This window comes from Nelumbo nucifera, chromosome 7 (genome assembly GCF_055504915.1).
Source record: "Nelumbo nucifera cultivar China Antique chromosome 7, China Antique-T2T, whole genome shotgun sequence".
Taxonomy (NCBI): domain Eukaryota; kingdom Viridiplantae; phylum Streptophyta; class Magnoliopsida; order Proteales; family Nelumbonaceae; genus Nelumbo; species Nelumbo nucifera.
This window is the reverse complement of record NC_142655.1, coordinates 20,438,363-20,459,255: the sequence shown is the minus strand read 5'-3', so window position 1 is coordinate 20,459,255 and position 20,893 is coordinate 20,438,363. Positions and strand designations below refer to the sequence as shown.

Genomic DNA, 20,893 nt, shown 5'->3' with positions numbered 1-20,893 from the left:
ATAATCTGTTGGTTCAGACATAAATGGAAATGGGAATTAAAATCAGCAGGAATGAGATTTCATTCCCAAGGGAGGGGCAAGGAATGGTCATTCCCTCAAATGGGGGAATGCCATTCCAACAGGAATGGAATGGGATTCCTATTCCGCCCAACCAAACAGTTGAAATCGGAATAGCCCATTCCGATTCCAATTCCAGACCCCTATTCCTATGAACCAAATGAAGCCCAAGAATTGCCACGTGCACACTATGAATGATATGTAAAACTTTTTCTTGGACTAAAATTACCCTCTACTTATTTGAGAAAGGGTATAAGCCATTTTATTACAACTTTAATGGCAGTTTTAATGGCTACTAAAATGCTCATAATTGTGTATTTAGTCTGTCTCAAATGGTAAATTTGAAAATGTAACTTCAATTATTTATCACCTCATTTAATCTCTTCTTATTAAGTCTTATACTTAAATTATTAATCCCCATTTTATCTTATTAAATTAGATCGGTGTCAATATTTTTAACAATATAAACCTATATAATTTAAAATTGACCGAAAAACAAAAACATTTTTAATCAAAATGGTGGCAAAAACTCTATATTTACACTTCTATTAAAAATATGAATAAGATTGTGGAACTTTCTTTCGACTAAAATACTCATTTTTGAATTTAGTTCATATTTATTTATGAGATTTAAATTGTAAATTGAAATACTACTTTTTACCCCATTCAATTCCCTTTATTTAAATCTTACATTTTTTATAAACGAACAAAAGAAAAAGATACACAAAAAATATTAAATATTACAAAAAAATTCTAACCAAGCAAGAAGGCCTGATTATCACATATTTTAATGAGGTGCTGACTTAGTAGGTGTTTGGTACCGTGCTCAGACCACGATATATTACGTTTTAAAATGCACTACATTAAATTAAGGAGTTCGCTTATCTTGTGGTGTGGGTACTTATAAAAGTCTCCGCGATAAAATGCAAAATACTTAAAAAACTCAAATTTTGATTAGACCCATGGCCTTGCCTGATCTAGGCACATGGCTCCACCCGCCACAACAAAGGCTCATGCCATGACCCACTACAATGCATTAGGCTACCCACAAAATCGTGCCATGCTGACACAGCACGACCCACATATTCCAGCTCGGACTCGAGCCTAACCTAAGTGTGTTAAAATGTTGTTGGGACTGGGCTCAGGTTCGATAGTTTGGGCTTGACCCTAGGCTTACACCTAAAGCCCCAAAACCTTAACCCTTCCTGATCCACCCTAACCCATCCTAAAGCTGATTTTCAGGTGAGGTTGTGCCTAACATGACCTTACTCCCATCTCTCAAAACCTCATACTATCTAAAATTCAGATCTAGACTCAATTTTCATTGCATATATTGACCATATTTTTATTAGTATTTACTTATTTGATACTTTGTCGGTTCTCTTATTACCAAAGTAAAAATAATAAATGCTTCAAATGATTGGAGTCTATTATGAGTAATGATTAATGATAGCTGTTCTATTGAAATTTTGATATGGTTAAATCAACATAATGAAACATAAAATTATTGAAAGAAAAACACTAATAACAACTAAGGTTCAAAGCATTGATAAGAGACCCAATTCAATGTAGGGTGTATCTTTTCTTATCTTTGAGCCTTCATACATTTGTTTATAAGTGATTTTACAAAACCCTTTTAGGGGGCATTCTTTTTTTGAATTTTAAGTAGAGGGAAAGTTGGTCAATGGGATTTTAGTTCTTATTGACCAAGAATCTTATGTTCATTTTTCAGAGTTATGTGGGGACTTTACCTGTTCATGGGTCAGGCTGGGCTGGGCTTTTACTCTGTATTAACAGATTCTTCCAAGGCCCGAGCCCGAGCCCAGCCCGACCATCAGGCCTACAATTTGGGCCCGAGGTGGGCCCTCATAAAAAGCCTGAAGTTCGGGCCCTCGAAAAACTACCCAAAATAAAAATAATAATAATAATAATCCAAATCAAACAATTGAGTGCAAAGTTATGACCCTTAAAAATTTAACACATTATAATTTGTAACCCCTGACCAGATTGAATGAGTCAATAGTTCAACTGCTAGTATTAGACGATTTTTCACCAAAACCAACGCTTTACTTGTCAATTTTCAGGCTTTAGAAATAACAGAGCTGAAAATAGGACAAAGTGACGGTTCAACCATCCAAGTCGATGGTGGGTTGAAAACATTTGGTTTCATTTATTGGCAATTCATTTTCCATCATGCCTTGCATTATCTTTTGATTAGAATTTTCAACAATTATTTATGTTAGAAGGGACTATTACAAGCGCAAGCCAAAAAAAGGACATGGATGAAAGTAGAATAAAATGATTTAAGGGCTAAAAAACAATATTGTTTTCGAATATGAACTCGTTTATGTTCGTTCATATTGTCCCCAAGAGGAAGATGATTTGCTTCCCTTTGCCTTTTATTATAAGATCCTCAGAAGTATATTATGTAGGTTGGTGAGTTCAATATTGTTTTTTTTCCTTCATTTAGGGTGACATTGTTTTCTCATCCTCCAAACTTGCCCAGGTTTAGTATATACACTTCCGAGTTGTATCTAAGATGATGATAATTCCCAGTTCAAAATTGCCTCTTAAGCCCCATTCGCTTTTTGCTAAATTATTTATCCAGGTAAATGTACTTACCCGAGTAAATATATTTACCCATGTTCTTTTATTTCCCATGTAAATAAGGCAATGACTATTTTAGCCATAAAAAATCATTATTAAAAGGGGTATTTTTGTCTCATTCAAGCGTTGGTAATTTTCCCCCCAAGTGGAAAAGTTATTTACCCACCTAGGAGATGGGTATCACTTACCTTACCTGGGTAAGTGATACATAGGAAAATAAACCTTCCCTCGTCTCCACATAAATCTGAAAAAAGAACATGGGATTCTTAGTCAATCGGAATCAAAATCCCATTGACCAACTTTCCCTCCTCTTAAAATCCAGAAAAAGGACACCCCCTAATGCTAAGGTGTAAACAAATCGATCCTACTTGCAAGCTAATCAAGCTCTATTCACTAAATACTTGAACTTGACTCGCAAATAATAGTGTTCAAGTAAAAGTCAAGAAAGTCAGGTAGTTAGCCAAGTCAAGTTTAAGCTTTGTAATTCCTGGCTTGAGCAGCTCACGAACCTAAATGAATATATAACAAAATGTAATTTTTTTAATATATTTTTATTGACAATACCTTTAATATTAATTTATTTATTTTTTTATTATAATTGATTTTAGTTGAATTGACACTCAGGTATCAAGGATCAAAATTTTGCAAGTATCAACTTACACACACATCATATAAATGGATCACTGATATACAAAATGCAAACAGTTTCAGGGTTTGACCAGTTTCGAGGGATACCTAGGCCCTGTATCGACCTGTGAAGAACATGTTTGAAAAATAAAAAACTGAAAAAAAAAATGTAAGCACTCTCCTCGAGAGTCCAATACACCCCATCTGATGGACAAGACACACGGGATCCATGGCTCTATCATTAATAGTCACCATGAGCACACTATGATGGGTTGACTCTCAATGGTTTGTATGAAAAGGCAAGGTCACCGGAGTCACCAGACTCTTTACTGATGGTGGCTGAGAACGACCATCTTTTCTATAAATCTGAGAACAGGGAGAGTTTGACTCGAAGAGATACATAACGCAACTTATTATATCGTATGATATGCAATCGTCTTTTGAACAAAGATGCGTTAAGTTCAGGAAGTTTGGGACATCCATCAAGTTTAAAATAGACTTGGACATGCAATACTGGTGGCAAATTAAATTGGCTAAAATTCCCTGAATTTGAAATATCCATTAGACTCAGCTTGAAATAACCAAATTCCCTGAATTTGGAATAGTCTTAGGTATTTCCAATTTCTAAACCTTGTATTTGCACTGCACATATTGTATTTGCATTCTTCAAACTGAGCGTCAAAAGGGCACAGAAAAATGAGGAAAACCAAGACCAAGGTAGTGGTTAACTGCTCGATTGATCAAAGAACGACAAGCAATAATTAAAAACAAAAACAATAATGAAAGGCCAATCCCACGTTACACAAACATTTCAGGAATCAGGCTCCAGTTTCTTATTAAACAATTGCTCAATTGATCAAAGAACAATTGAACAGTTATTCCAATTGGAGATAATTACACAAGTGATGCGACAAATTTCAAAATTGATAATTGCCCAAGGTTGTATGTAATTCAAGATGAAGAGAATGAAATCCACAAGATGGTTTTCCACTATGATACCCAAAAAAAAACAAATTAAGAGGAAAGACCACCACGCACTAGCATACATATATACAACTTTTCAATTTGTATGCAAAATATAGTTGCATCATAACCTCCGTTCAGGAAAAAAACGGCTCAAAAACAAAAATCACCTACTCAGAACATAGGGCTGCAGTTCTCCCTGTGCAACTTCATCAATAAATATCGTGATCACCAGCCACTACCACCATTTCCACCACCTCCGCCACCCCATCCATCAGCACCACCTCCAGACCAACCATTTCCTCCCTCTGGCCGAGATGAACTTCTCTTAGAGCCATCATCCCACCCTGAATTACCAACATCAGAGCCAGTATCCCCTACACCACCACCACCTTTCTGTCCAGAAGAATCCCAACCCCCACCACTACCAGCCCCACCCCAACTTCCACCACCATCACCATTCCCACCTCCCCAACCACCAACAGCACTGCCACTACTACCACCACCACCACCAGTGCCACTTCCACCACTTCCCCACCCACCAGGGAATGCTTCTCTGCCAGGGGAATTCTGAACCTTAGCACCAGGAAAATTGCTCCATCCATCATCCCCATCCTTGGAACCTGATCCCCATCTTGAACCATAACCAGAATCATGTCTTTCATTGCTACCATTATTTCCCTTACTATTATATGATCCACGGCCCCGTCCCCGTCCGCCATAGGGTCTAGGCAACCCACTTGGATGTGCATCTCTTCCACTACCATTTCTGTAATCATTTCTGCCTGTTAAATGAAAAAGAAAAAAGATAAGCGCATTTTTTTGAGAAAAAAGATGAGCATAATTCTAGACCACAAATTCAAGATGCATAATTGCATAAAACAAGCATATTACTCTATTTATTATTATGACCACAATAATATCTGAAACCATAAAGGCCACACATCCTTGTAATGTCACAACAACTAACATTCTAACCACAAAGTATAAATGCCATTTCTAAAAGGTGTTTCCTCCAGGCCAGCACCATGTAGGCATTTTCTCATATCCTCTGCTTGATTGAGCATTTTATAAGAGTTTTCCAACTCTTACAAGCAATAGTCTCACCTCAGATTTTTTTTTCTTTGATGAACATTTTATAAGAGTTTTCCAACTCTTACAAGCAATAGTCTCACCTCAGATTTTTTTTTCTTTGATGAACGTCTCACCTCGGATTATGCAAGCCGCTTTTTAGAAAACATCAAAATGAAGTTTCCTGAAAGGAAACAGTTCAAGTGGCTAACACCAGATATCAAAGTAAAGTTGTTTTGGGTCAAAAGAAGTGCCAATTTCTTTGCTGATGGGGTAACAAAAGAAGGGGTAAATAGAGCCTCTAGTTTCTAGGCTCAAGTTCAGTTCAACTGTACCAGTTTTTTACCTTGCTTTGGTAGTGTTTGAGCTAATTGGGGGAGAGTTAAGAGAGGATGTCTCTACATATCCTTGCATTTGACTTCGTTTTCTAATAAAGTTTATTGATCGGAAAAAATAAAAACATTTTCTCCTTTTTGCCTATGTAGCGCCTAAGAGCACCTGGCTGGCACCACCAATACCAACTCTCCTTTCTCCATTACCCCTACCCAGCCTACTCATTAAGCCATATCAGCAAGGCTCCCACTGCCCCTATTAGTTCCCACTACCCAATTACCTAAAAATAAGCACTACAGCCTCTCCTAAATTTATCACCCCTTCCCTCCAGTCCCACTACCCATTTACCCAAAAATCCATAAAGCCTCTCCTAAATACTCTCTTAATTACTTTCTATTCACATGTGTTGACATTACAAGCATTACTGTATGCTAAACTCAATTAATAATAATAGTTGGTAAAATTGATTACTTAGTTAATTAATGTTAGTTAATTAATGTTTGTAATTATAAAACTATTCATTTAAATTCCATTCCAAAACTATTAAAATAAGGGCAAATTTGTTAAACTACCCTTATGGTCTAGCTAATTGACCAATTCTACACTTAGTGTTTACATATTGTCTTAAAAAAGTACCCCAAGTTTTCTGACAATTGTCTAGAACCTCCTTGTTAATAATGTCCATTAACAGAAAGACAAAAAAGACTACTTTACCCTTTATTCTTCTTCAAATTTTCAAAATCAAACAGAGAAAAGGGGAAAACTCAACAGGAACTTCAAGCACCTCAACCTGGATTTTCAGCTTATCAAGGATGAGTCAGGAAAGAAGAAGCTCATCTCCCCTATCAGTTGTCCAGAGAATTGGTGTTCTCTGTCATTGGTCTCCGTGCATTGGCCAGGAAAGGATGGCGTGTTACCACTGTTGAAAGTGACTGGCCTTCAATTCAATATCTTAATTTATAGTCTCACTGCAAAATTAGGGGTTTTGGGAGGTTTATATTTGGATCTGGAAGAAAAAATCTTTCTTGTGATAGAGTTGGCACTGAAATCTGTCTTTGTTGTGGCGGAGATTTATAATACATCAAAACAAAATCTATCTTTGGGATCCGGAGTTGGCGTTGAAATTAGGATTATTCGGACTAAAGACAGGAGTTAGTTTTGATGTTCTAAGTAGGAAAGATGATCATCAACTGGAGCTTGAAATCGAGAGACAGATGGAGTGGGGGCTCGGGGGGGGAGAGCGAGAGCGGGAGAGAGAGAATCTGGAAATGAAGACAGAGCATGCGGTCTCGGATGTTGAAAGAAGATCTAGAAAGTTTGTTCTAGAAGATCCAGCTACAAGGAAAAACCAGAAATTTTTACACATATAAAGCATAGCATCATCATAGCAGTTGCAAAGGCCAGTAGACCAAGGGAACTGCCCTTGATGAATTTGAGTTGGAAAGGCCGCCAGCAGCACATCCATCAGAGATGCCGATGGGTGTGGGTTGACTGAACTAAGGAGTGGACAATGCTGCCATGGCCATTGGAGATGATGAGAACTTGGGTGGTTCTGCTGGCATATAACCTGTGTTAGATGGATACATGTTTCCGAGAGACAGAGAGAGTACTAAGAGAGGAAAGCTCAATTGCTTTCAGAGTTCACGTTGCTGTTGGATATTTATGGATGTACAAAACTATAAATCAAATCTCATATGAAGCCACCGGCTCTCCCTTTCTCGAAGACACCTCCAGATGCCGTTCCCAGAAAACAGATCCGAAGCCAGTGGTTCCATCTCTTCGTGAGAAGGTCAAAGGAAAGAGTGAGAGAGAGGGGGAGGGGGAGGGGGAGGGTAATATTGGATTTAAAAAAAATTATGAGTCACATGGTGTTTGTTACATGTGTACGGATGTTGACAGAACATTAACAAACACTAACGGCAGGGGTAGAATTACTCAATTGTGAGAAACAGTAGGGGTAGTTTAAAGCAATAGCTAAGCAGTAAGGGTAGAGTTGGTCAATTAGATAAACAGTGAGGATAGTATAAGAAATTTGCCCTCAATATAATAGAAAATTCGAAATAAATAACTGCTTTTGATTTTAACAATAACATTCCTCAAAATTAATTACAACAATATTATACTTAATTTATAATAACAAATTCTAACATTATTAAAACATTTAAGCAGTAATAAACTAGGTAACACTAACATAACATAAATTGTAAACCAATAACAACTTACAAAAATAAATAAAAATTTTAAAAATTTAGTCAACCACTATGGGTCTTCACCAAGGTTCAGCACATAGCCCTTATCTATTTCCACCAGTCATAGATGAATTCACCAAACATATTTAAGAGGAAGTTCCATCGTACATGTTTGTGGATGACATTGTTTTAATTGATAAAACTAATGAAGGATTGAATGCAAAATTATGCATATGCTATGGACAAATGCCTTAGAAACAAGAGGTTTTAAAATAAGGACCAGAACCAGGAGTACTAATAAAAAAAATAAGCAAAACTGGATAACCAAACTTGTTTGGTTTCAGTTTGGTATTTTATGAAAAACCAAAGGGCCAGTTCGGTTTTCCATTAACATAAAAAAACGGTGGTTAATATCATATATTATCTATATCTTATACGTTATATGTACAAATATATTCATTATATATATATATAATATTTATAATAAGCTATTTATAATATATAATGTATTGGCATGCCTCCAGGTGAGGCACCCCCAAAATGCCCTGAGGTGTATGCCATTGGTGCTAACACTTCTGAGCCATCATACATCTCAGGTGCTAGAGGCGTACGCCTCATGCACACCTCATGCATAAAGACAAAAAAAGGGGGGCAAAAGAAAGAAAAAAGGAAAGGAAAAGAAAGGGAAGGGGGAGAAAAAGAAAGAAAGAGAAGAAGAAACAGAGAAAAAGAAAGAAGAGAAAAGGAAAGGGAACGCCTCGCGCCTCTAGGCAGTGGAACACCTCACATCACACCTCCGCATTTTAAAACATAGATCAAAACCCACACAAATTTTGACAAATGACACCTGATTTATTAACAAGTGAATGATACTGATGAATTGATCGCAAGATTTTCAGATATTTCCTTGAATCATAGTGAACCCATTTACAATATATTATATATTATAATATATTCCACATAGTAAAAAAAAAAAGACTCAACCTGGTCAAAAACTTAAATTGGTCAACTGTTTAATCAGTTGATTTGGTTCAGTTTCGGTTCGAGAAATCTGAAAAACCAAAAGGACCCATTCGGTTTCAGAGTTTTACCCACAATTTGGTTATCTGAACCTTGTTTAGATAATTCATAACAACGGAGACATTTAGGAAGATGTCACCCAAAGAATTAGAGAAGGATGGGCAAAATGGAGGGGTGCATTTGGACTTTTATGTGATAGGCAAATACTAGACCTGGCAAAAAGTTGGCCCAACCTGTGAACCCAACCCAACCTGACCCAAAAAAACAGGTTAAGGTCTCATATTTAGCTACCTAAATTTGAGAATGACCCGACCTGACCCATCCCAGAAAAAACTGGGTTGGGTTGGGTCATAGGTCAACCTGCTAACCCGATTGTTAGGTCTAATTGGGACTATTTATGTATTGTTAGAAATTTTCCCTCTTTGATCGTTACTATTTAGTGTTTACTCTTTATTGTTTGCTGTTTGAATTGTTAAATGTTCAAGTTTTTATTTTATTTTTGGAATTTTAAGGTTAATTCCTTTAATTTTGGCATTTTTCTTGTATTTTTTCTTTATTTTTTAAAATTTCAGTTATTTTTTTGGGTGACTTGAATTGACTCCTAGGTAAACCCTAACCTGAACATTTAGGATTAGGGTCTATCATTTGACGACCCAACCCAATTGCTAGGTCTAGCGAATACCACTTATCAAAAGGAAAATTCTACAAAACAATTGTAAGGCCAGCTATGGTTTATGGAGAATGCTGTGTAGTCAAGAAACATATATAGAAAATGAATGAGGCAGAAATGCAAATGCTAAGTGGAAAAACTAGAAATGATAGGATTAAGAGTGAAAGATACTGGTAAGAACCAAGGAGTAGCTCCAATAGGTTAAAAAAGGAGAGAGTGTAGACTGAGATGGCTTGGGACGTGAATAGAAGACCAACTATGCCAGTTAGAAGAAGTCATTTGTTACACATCGAAGGGGCTAGAAGAGCTTGAGGTCGACCGAAAAGGACATGGGTATAAGTAGTAAAAAATTATTTAAGCACTAGAAAATTAACAGTGGATAAGGCTTTAAATAGAACGGATTGAAGAATAAGGATTCATGTAGCCAACCCATATAGTTGGGATAAGGCATGGATAATGATGATGATGATGATGATGATGAGCCGATATATCTATCAACACTTTGTATGGTAATACAAACAGCTAAAACATTTGGTATGGTATATGGGCACCTTTTTTGGTGAACTAGGGCAGACAGACTTTCCCCTGAAAAACATTAATGGGTGTGATGCATCCAACTTGACTGCAACGCAGAAGAGTTCATTGCATCACCTCTGGGTCAGAACACCACATTCATCTTAAAAGCACAAGTCAAAATCCACTTAAGAAAAACAGATAGAAGGCCTACGCATTCAACATGTAGAAACAAAAAGCAGTAAATTGCATCAAACTACTGACCACCTGCACTTACAAAGAAAAAGGTATACAGACACAAGTTGTACCCCTATTAGCAGAAATTAAGAATTGCCTTGATATTGCAGGCTTACCTGTTCTTGAACCTGGTGTAGAAGATCTCTCTCTGTCAGAATTTGAATGTCCCCTCCACCCGCCTTCAGTGCTGTTTGCTGAAGAAGCACCCCAACCACTTCCCACAGAGGCCCCTCCAGAGGAACCCCCAGTAGCAGGGCTCTTCATTGGAACCATGGCAGCAACTGATCTGATAGATGGGGCCATGTCATGCTGCAGATCATCAATATGTCTTTGAAAATATGCCACAAGCCGGTCAATATCCTCAAATGTTCGCTTCCGAAATTTGAATCCCTTGGGATACAGACCAATATACTCATGGTGAGGATTTGTGCTCCGTATATAAGACAAAATAAAAGTCCCAGGATGTTCATGAGAAATGCCAAAACAGTATACTATCCTCATTGGGTGCTCTGATTTCTCAACTCGCAACAGGTCATCAATTTCCGCCTTAGTACCCTTCCTGAATTTGCGGTAACTTAACATAGCCTTCAAGTGTGTTACTAAAGGGTCAACATATCGATCCATAACCTACAGTTATGTACATAGAGTTGGAAGATGTCAAACCAAAACTGTGAGAAATTTCTAATAATTGAAATGATGCACTCAAATAGTCATGTCTACCAGAAAATTAACAACCAAAAGCTATCATATAGAAAATGGTTATAGATAAAAATGCAACGAGCTTAAATTTCTATTTTAAGAATATAATTCCTCAATCAAGTAGTAGCCAACATCTTATATATGGTAACTGATATGCAACAGCCAACGGCATAAGAGCCCAATATAGGGTGGATAATCAACAGAAGAAATGGAATACAAAGGACTACATAAAACACACATGCAAATTTGGTTGCAGGTCAGATTGTTTAACCAAGGCTGAAAAAACCAAAAATCTTTCATGTGTCAAATTAATTTGAGGCCCACACATTCCTCTCAATTGACTCGTATCCGAGATTAACAGGACCAAATTGAGCCCAAAAAATCTTGCTACATGATCGGTATAAAGCTCTTTTTTTGGCAAGTTTATTATTAAAAGGTTTTAACCTGCAAAAGCTAACATTGCATGTGAAATTGAACTAAAAGGGTAGACTAATTGGATAATATGGATAATGGGTAGCTAATCCAAAGGCTCCCAACTTGATGCATAGTTCAGCATAGCCCCCATGTGGTAGAAATATACCAGGTTATGTAGGGCAACTGCCTCCAATACTAGATTAGTAGGGAGGCGTTGTACATATGTATATTCGTGTGCGTGTGTGTGTGTAGAAAAACAGGTACCAACCTCATCCAAATCCTCAAAAGAGTCTTCCCCAATTTTCAATGTTTTCCCAAGACGAAGCAAGCTCGTAATATCCTTGTGTTCTTTACCACTTTCCACTATGTCCTTGTGAGCATAAACTCCATCATAAATCTTCAAAGTCAAGGTCAAGAAAGACGGTCCTCTTGAACTGGGTCTAATTATACTTTCGCCAGCATCCTTATCTGAAAGGAACTGCTCAACAAAACACAAAAGAACCAATGCTCAGAAAAACACAGTAGTTGGATTATGTTTTGAAAGGGAAACAAGACAGGAACCAACATGCACGTGCAAGTGCATTATCGCCTTGGCCACCAAACTGTATAAAAAGAGGGTAAAGTATCAAATAACTAGCTTGTACAGATTTTAATACATATACCAATAAGGTCATTAAACTTAATCCTTTTGGTGTGGCATTCACCAGTTTCTTTTTTTTACAATGTACAACTCTACTAAAAAACAATTTTTAACTGTCAGATTAATTACCTGCAATTTGCACAAACAAAAAAAAAAAACAAGGCAGCTGAAATTTTGAAAAAGGAAAAGAAAAAAATAAACCACAGCATTCCATCTAGGAAACGAAGCTTTAATTTTTCCCAAAGATCTGACCGTTCAACGGTTATCCTTTGACTTAAGGTGTGATTAAGGGTCAAGTTTGTAAAAGTTATTGATAAAAAGCAAAGATATTTTAGAATAAAAGGGGGTATTGACTTATCCAGTGTTAGAAAGTTGTAAACAATGCCAAATCAGAAGCCCCATCCTCCAATTGACCTCCTAGTTTTTCCCAAACAAAAAGCAACAAAAAAAAATATTTATAGATGTTAGTGTAAAAGCAAGATTGGAGCTCTAAAACAGAAAGTACAGTGACCCATAAAACCAGTTATATTGTTCAGGTTGTTGTCTTTGAGTCATAATAGAAAGCAACTGCTGTACACAGCACCATAGTGCTGCTCCCGAGTTGTCTAACCTATAAAAATAGTGATGCTCCAAACCTCTCCCTTATGGAAATAAAAATAGTAAACCCTAGCATTACTATTGGTGTACCTCCATAGCTTCATCAGCCGTTATATTCTGAAAACGGGGATGAACAATCATTCTCGGCTTGAAAAGCTTCTTTGCTTGCTCCTTCTCCTTGCGGGCTTTCTCTTGTTCACTCTGAACATTATTTAGGTCCTCACGGTAGTAGGGATCCCGATTTCGAGGATATAGATAGCGGTTATTTCTTAACTCACTTTCTTTACAAGTTAGAAACACCTGGTATCTGTTCTTTTGAATTTGTTTAATCTTGCAAGTGATTATATCACCTTCATTCAATTCCTCTGTTAAATTAAGAACTGGCTTATCTGAAAATTCCTCTCTGTTAAGTATCCCTGTGAGACCAGATTCAAGTATACAGAATGCTCGTTGAGCTTGAACCCTGCGAACTGTTGCCTGCACAAATCGTCCTTCAGCAAGGGTATCCTCTGTCTCGCCAGATATCATATAGAACTCTTCATCCTGACTTGGTTCTTGGTAAGGATTTCGCCAGTCTAGAAATCCATGCAGTAATTCCATTTTAATATCACAAAGAGTTGCTAATTTATTAGTGTGGTTATTGTCCGTGGCATATTCTTTGACCTTAAGGGTTCTTAACACCTTGGGATTGTCCCTTACATGCTCTATTGCCATCTCCTGCACATCATCATCCATATCATTCGGGTCATCATCTACTTCGTGCTTATACACTTCGTGGGCCAATTCCTTCGCAAGATCATATGACTCTGGATGAATTCTTGTATCATCCAGTAAATCGATTATATGGCTGCTATTACTTGCCAACCCACTACGACGGACACGTAAAAAACCAACAGCATTTATAAACACCTTCTTTTTAAGTCCATTCATTGTAAGCTCCTTGCGACTAAAAATTGCTCCGGATCTCACTAATGCCCTCTGTAAAGAAGCAGCCTTTCTTGGTCCAAGCCCAGAAACAAATTGCAAAGGAGCAAACAGCCATTCATGGCTAGCAGCTAAATTTACGTCAATGCCCACTTGGTTGGTGACATCAACCATTACCTGTTCAACCATTTCATACTTCTCATCAGGAGTAAGAAATTGCTCCAGAGGACAAAGCTTCCATGACAAAACCTCCCCCCCTGGACCACATAGTGTAGCAACCATCGCTAGAGGATTTTGAATATAACGACCAAGAGCTGCAGCCCTCTTAACAATACCTAAAAACAAAGTAAAATAACATTAGCAACAAAAAGCATAGGCAACAAACAGAAAATAAAATAAATACAACTCCAGCAACCTGACTGCCCCGGTAGTTGATCTGAAGAAAGTCGTGAATTTTCATAGAGACGAGGCAAGGATTCATCCCCATAAACAACTTTTATCCCATCCATCTCTTGCCCAACTTCTCTAGGATGTTCCTCCACCATCTTAAAAATGATCTGCCAGAGCAATGGGGAAAATGTCAGTGTACATGAATTTCATTTTTTGGACAAATATCTGAACATCCTTCTAACAACTATGAAGGACATAGGTTCAACAAATAAATCGTTTAGACATGACAACTAAAGCCTGAGAATTCCTCAGAAGATGGACCACAACACATGTTAAATAAAAAATTATAAAGAAAAATAGACATTGGGTTGATGTTCAACTCAAACAGCATCCCCATGGAAGAACGAGAAAACAAAGAGCAATACTTTAACAAAGAGTAATGCATAAAATGGAAAATTATACTTTTTTATGCAACTAAAGATGATTTGGATATTTGAGAACAGAAGCATTATATCATCCCATGCATCATTAACTCACTACATCACACATCAGGAGCCTAGTAAATCGCTTAGCACGCCAGACGTTCTTGCTTTTAGGCTAACTTAAGGTTCAAAGTATCAATACAATACGCCCCATATCGGGCACATCGTAGTGTATCTTTTGGGTTCCAAAACACCTGTTTTTACCTTATCTCAAAAAAATAAAAAAAAAACTGTTTACAGGTGCTTTCGGGACCCCTTTTACAACAAAAATACATGTAAAAATAAATAAAAAGCAGCTTTTGAAAAAAAAATCTAAAAAAATATGAAAGTTCATGAGGTTTTTGGTCTCACTAAGGTGGTAAGGCTAAGAGCAAGCCAGGTAAGCTTGCTCTTTGTGTAGGATAAGTCTGCCCTTATCCAATTCCCTTAGAGGAATTTTTGGGCCAGTAGGTTTATGAATTGCCCCATCTAGTTCTAAATGTTCAGTTTGATATGAACACAGAGACCAGGTAGGCTGCAAAATTGCCCTCAACAAGTCACCACAAAAGACAAAGCAGTAATATGATAAGAGAAGTTGCCTTGATCCAATATGAAGAAGTGATCCTTTGCAAATTATAGGGTCCAGAAGACTTATGGACAGGCCAAGAACAGGGGTTGAAGTAGCAATGAATTACATGACGACCCATAAGCTAACAATGAACCTGGCATTGAGAAATAGAATGGTGGAACAGGTTTCACTGTAATTAAACCATATAGAAGGAACAAGGCTTAGTTGAGTTGAGTAAATGAGAAATTGTCTTGATCCAATATGTTTTCCAAGCTTGTGCATCCCAAGAAGGGGATATAAAAAAAAAGATCAACCATCCAGCCAACTTACATGTCCAGATATTTTTCAACAAAGATATAACTATACTATGCTAATTTTGAATTATACCATCAATTGATACTTTTGAAAAACTTCACAGATCCATAATTGCATTGGGTGCCAGGTAACAATGGAAGAACAATGAGAAATTGAAAACCAAGTCAACCCCAATAGAATTAACTCTGTGGAAGTAGCATGGTTAGACACATCACAAAGGCTTTCTAGAATATATACCTCATATATATCATCCTTCAACTTTGAGCAAGAGTAATTCACGGCTCCAAGAACAACAACATGTGGTTGGTGGTCAGTCATGAACTTAAGGACACGTTGTTGGTCATTTTTCTTCCGCTGCTGGTCATTAACATTCTGAGACCGAAGACTCAGGGATCCTGTGTACAACACATCTAGCACTTCTCCTGACGAATCCAGCATTACAAATGTAGTCGCTGGCTTCCCAGGACCCCAACAGCAAGCCATTACCCTTGGTGCAGTTTCATCATCTGAAGCAGCATCACTTTCCTTGCGCTGATATGGTGCAACAGACACCTTGTTCCAGAGCTGATTACCATATTCCATTACTAACCAGTTCTTTGCTCTAGTTGTCAAAAGTGATCGAGCCTCTTTCTCCATGGAAGGAAGAAGAAAATTGTAAAATGCATCATGTAAGATCAATCTGCGTTGCTCATTCCAGAGCTGTGCAGACTTACTTACACCGTCACTGAGATAATAATCATGTGAATCATTGATTAGCTTGTGCAAGACAGATTCTGGAAGTTTGATAACCACTTGGAGGAGCTTCTCTTCTTCAGCCTTCTGGATAAGAAGCCACTGAGCATCCTCAAATTCTACCAGTGGCTTTTCATGCAGCCATTTCACTCCGGCAAACTGATGAAAAGGATCTATAGCAGTATTTCCATCAGAAGTGGGACTGGTTGAGACTACTGCGTTCTCCATAAAGATACTACGAACATGTTTCCTGACACATGGCTCACAGCTTATCTCCACAGCTGCCTGTAGGCAAATGGTTAAACAAATTAAGAGAGAAGTGAAAAGTAGAAGATCACACATTATATAGAATAACATCTAAAATAGCCATTAAGAGAATTAGAATAAATGCATACAATATGCCTTACAAACTTGTGCACAGCCTGGGCTGTCTCAAACAACCATGAATGAAAAGAACTCAATTAGATATTACAATATGCCTTACAACCTTGTGCACAGCCTGGGTTGTCTCAAACAACCATGAACAAAAAGAACTCGAGTAGATATTTGGAATAAATCCTATAGCAGAAAATTCTAAAATAACAAAGAACAAACGCATACCATGTGCCTCGCACCCTTGAGGACTACCTGAGGAGTGTCAAACATTGCACACTTAAAACCAAGAGCTACCTCCTCAGGAGTTTCTTTGGCATCTTCTAATTCATCTAATCTCTGCAAATAAATCAAACTGTAATTCATACCCTGTCCTTAAAAAAGTTGAAATCCACGCACCCAAAAATATACTAACCATTTTTTCTAAAGTTATAAGTAACCCAAATTGCTCAGAGTTATAGCCAAACTTGCTTGCAACCTCCCATAGGCCAGCCTTACTACAAATGCTGTATTGGGATTTCCTCTTTGGCCTCTTAAATTGTCCTTCTTCCACACCTACCTCACCCGGTGGGAAATGCAAATTAAACTTTAAGTCAACATCATCTACCTCTCTTTCAGATTCAGCAGACTTCAGAGACTGAGTTATTGATTCAAAAAGCTGCTGATTCAAATTGAGTCTTTGTACATGATCGACCCTCCGAGATTCTTCTTCAAAACGCTTATTATAGTATAATTGAAGAGCACTTTTGCGCTTTTGAAGAAGAAGCCATTTCCGGTCCAAGTCCCTGATGGCCCAAAGCACCTGAAAAGAAGCAATTCCATCTATTATTGCTGAATTTAGTCAAAATGCAATTAGGAAGTGTAATTGATGGACAAACTTTGAGTCAAAAATAATCGATCTATAAATATCATTATTTTCGGTGTAAAGAAAATCTGGTTAGTCTGGCACAATAAAACGTAAACATCCTTTTATGAAGCACAAGAATCACCAGAATAAGCATAGCAAATAATGAATAAGATCACTCCCTACGCAAAAAAAAACTTGTGATACCATGTAGTTCTCACTTCCATGGCAATTTCATTACCTTGTGCCACTTCAGTGTAGGTTTCTTCTCAATGTCATTCCCATCTTCAAACTCTGCCTCATCCAGCTCCGGATCTCTCAATAGGCTCATGCATTGATCTTTCCGATACATAGAAATAAAGGGAATCTATAACCAAAAAAGAAGTAAAAGTGGGCACAAATATCTAAGAAAAAGCCAAATTTTATTACAATATAAAGCAATAAATACTCACATCATACTTCTGTACATGCAACATTTCTAGGAACCTTAAAATGTCACCCTTGTCTATTTTTCTTGATAGATCAATGCCTTCCCCATCCCTTCCCCTCTTCTTTCCAAACAATGGCACCATACTTGCAGCAAACTGGCTATGTATCCAGTTACTCTCTTCTTCTAAACTCATTGCATCAGTTGGAGGTGGACCCGTGATTTCTTCTGACATCTATAGATAAGGAAAGATTAAACATGAAGGGACATCTTAAATTCTTAATACATGCTAGAATAGAAGAATATTGTAAACATGCTAAATGACCTGTATCCTCTCCGGAATATCAATCTCTCGGATTTGGTCATCCTTCTCAGTCATGTACTTTTCAGTAAGTATGAAGGGTTCAAATTCGTCTTCCAGTCTCTTTTCCCTCCACTCACCAGATTCATCATACCTACCACTCTTTGCAAGGCCTTCTTTGCGTAGCATCAAAAGCTCATCGACATCACCAAATATGTCATGCGCTTCCTGTAATGCAGAGGATGAAACTCCAGGTGCCTGTCTTGCCTTCTTTCTGTTCGGTTTCCTCCGCCTGAAAATAGTTGAACAGCAAATATTAATGTAAGCAAAGGGAACAATTTAACTCCTCCCATAAATAAAAACCACCAATTATGGAGATGAAGGATAAAACATACCTCACAGGAGCTCCATGTTCATCAACTTCTTCTTCATCCACAATAAAATCAGCCATTTCATCCTCTTCACCAATGTCCCCATCTTCTTCTTCCTCCGGTTGTTCTTCTTCTTCAGCAATATCCTCCAGAGGTGGTCCTGGAAACATGACAAAGTACTTCATACTTTATACAAAGTGAGGAAATATGAGAAACCACAAGAAGCTAAAGCAGTGGGTATGATAACTACCTTCATCATCCCCAAATAAGCTGCGCTTGAGCTTCTCTTCAGCAGTTCGCCCACTACGCCCACTTTTATCAACTCCTTCATCATCAGAAAAGCCAAGAGGCTCATCCTGCTCGCTATCTCTACCAGCCTTTTTCAACCGCTTGAACTTTTTGCTCCCCTAAATATTTTCAAGCAATAAGTTCAGGATCTAAACACGTTTCCACAACCCCACCCCACCCCAAAATAATACAAAACTCAACCAAAATAACCAAGAGAGAGAGAGAGAGCAAACAAAGAAAAAGCAGGCTCACAGGTTTCGGGCGATGAAAGCCTGTAATATTGTTGTCCTGAAGCAACTCGTAGTCATCTTCATCAAGAACATAATTCTTCTCCGATTCTCTACAACATGAAAAAGCATAACAGTTACCACTGGGTGAAAGTTCAAGACGAAGAAACACCACGCAAGTAAATGACAGAATTTAAACCTTTTCTTCCTCTTTTTCTTCCTTTGCCTCTCCTCATCACTATCCCTCTCCTCTTCTTCCTCCTGCTCTTCCTCCTCTTCTTCCACATCATCTACTATAAACCCGTCCTTCTCGTATTCATCCTGGCCCTCTTCTGCTCAACGACAGAAACAATAGTGGAAATTAAACCATATCGGTGAGTGTGGGGAGATTTCAATATAGCAAAACAAGATGTAGAATTAAAACAAAATCAGTAAGAGCCTGTAACCAAAGCCTGCCTTCCCAAAAGTGTTCAACGACAGAAACAATAGTGGAAATTAAACCATATCGGTGAATGTGGGGAGATTTCAATATAGCAAAACAAGATGTAGAATTAAAACAAAATCAGTAAGAGCCTGTAACCAAAGCCTGCCTTCCCAAAAGTGTTTCTACAACTAGGATCACCTCGTTAAAACCTAAATTAGTTACACTTAGGACTCAAGTTGGAAGAAGAATAAAATAAACAAACAAAAACAGACATGGAACAAATATAAACCAACTGAAGCTATACACCGAACTTACGAACCAAACCGGCATTCAAAGAGGAACAAACGAAAAAACGGAAGGTAAAACAGATATGCACAAAAAATCTACTAATCAAGACAGAAACCCTAGAAACCCTAAAATCCCGTTTGAAACCAAGTGAAGTGAACAAGGATAAACTTCGAAATGTTAAACAAAACCAACTTACCGTCTTCTTCCTCGTCATCTTCGTCAACGTCGCCCCTCTCTTCGTCATCGACTGCTTCCACATCCCCAACTTCCCTCTCGTCCTCCTCCTCTTCGACCTCCTCTGAAAAAATAAACAAAGAGAGAAATGAGAAAAACACGGGGAAAACAAATGAAATGAATCACCAGATTTAAAGAAAGCAACAGACGAAAACACTCCGAAGATCTCTACCTTCATCGTCGGACACCACAGCTCTACCACCCATGTTTTACAAGGGAAAATCAACCGAAAACCTGACCTGGCTAACGGAGAGTGCTGAGAACCGATAAGAAAATCTGCGCGAAAACCAGAACAGAGAAAATTATATACTAGGGGGTAGAGAGAAAGGGAGAAAGATGGAGGGAAATGGAATTATGGAAAAGGAAAAGAAAGGCGGTTCAGTCTTGGCGAGAAATAAGTAAAAATCGATCAAGCGTTCTACAGGCGGCGTTATTTTTGCAGATCGACGCCTTCACATGCTAATGTGCGCTAAATCAAAGCGCAACTTAGCATGGAGCAAATGAGCAATAGGGGACGTCCAACGGATCGGGCTCGCTACAGGTTTACCAAATTACTAACCGACCGGCCGATCCTTCAAAGCCTACAACGGAGAAGTGGAGAACGTAGCGAAAAAGAAAGTTGGCCTCGATTCGCAAGTGTTTGGTTTCACTCTTTTTACAAAAAAAAAAAGATAAATTTTTTAAACTACCAAATTAACTAATTGACTAACGCCACCCTTACTCTCTCCTAATTTGCTAACTCTACCCTCGCTTGCCGTTAATACCATGTGACATTTAAAATTCGTTTAAAACCCAATATTATCCCCCTCCTTTGTCCCCTTTCTCTAACTCACAACTCCTTCCTCGGACCGATCTCTTTTCTCTTACCTCTCTCTATTTTTCTCTGCACAATGACAACAAATTGGCATTGACCCTCCCCACCTCCGACCAGGACCTTCCCCGATCTCTCTCTCCTCTCCCCACTCTCTTTCTCCTATTCTTCTTATATTTCTCATTCTTCCTCTTCTTCTCCTTCTTCCATCTCCATCTCTATTTATTGTCTTCTTGTCGATGAACAGAAAACTACCATCGACGAAACCTTATTGGTAGA

The 20,893-nt window shown here is 38.0% G+C and overlaps 1 protein-coding gene across 2 annotated transcripts; it reads right to left on the bottom strand.

The window, feature by feature from the left end:
- Positions 1–4,197: 4,197 nt before the first annotated feature.
- On the bottom strand, positions 4,198–20,408 carry GTB1 (global transcription factor group B1). Of its 2 annotated transcripts, none has more exons than XM_010253601.3 (18): positions 20,363–20,408; positions 19,976–20,079; positions 19,766–19,867; positions 19,057–19,189; positions 18,883–18,970; positions 18,593–18,749; positions 18,367–18,502; positions 17,996–18,263; positions 17,696–17,905; positions 17,485–17,610; positions 16,815–17,201; positions 16,628–16,738; positions 15,533–16,312; positions 13,977–14,118; positions 12,728–13,896; positions 11,669–11,878; positions 10,404–10,914; positions 4,198–5,039 (listed from the first exon to the last, which is right to left on the bottom strand). In XM_010253601.3, the coding sequence occupies exons 2-18, from the start codon at positions 20,007–20,009 to the stop codon at positions 4,483–4,485; spliced, it is 5,121 nt and encodes a 1,706-aa protein (XP_010251903.1). In that variant the 5' UTR covers positions 20,010–20,079; positions 20,363–20,408; the 3' UTR covers positions 4,198–4,482. The 2 variants fall into 2 exon arrangements, with proteins under 2 accessions (XP_010251903.1, XP_088748174.1); XM_088892048.1 differs by lacking the exon at positions 20,363–20,408 and adding an exon at positions 20,226–20,252.
- Positions 20,409–20,893: the final 485 nt, after the last annotated feature.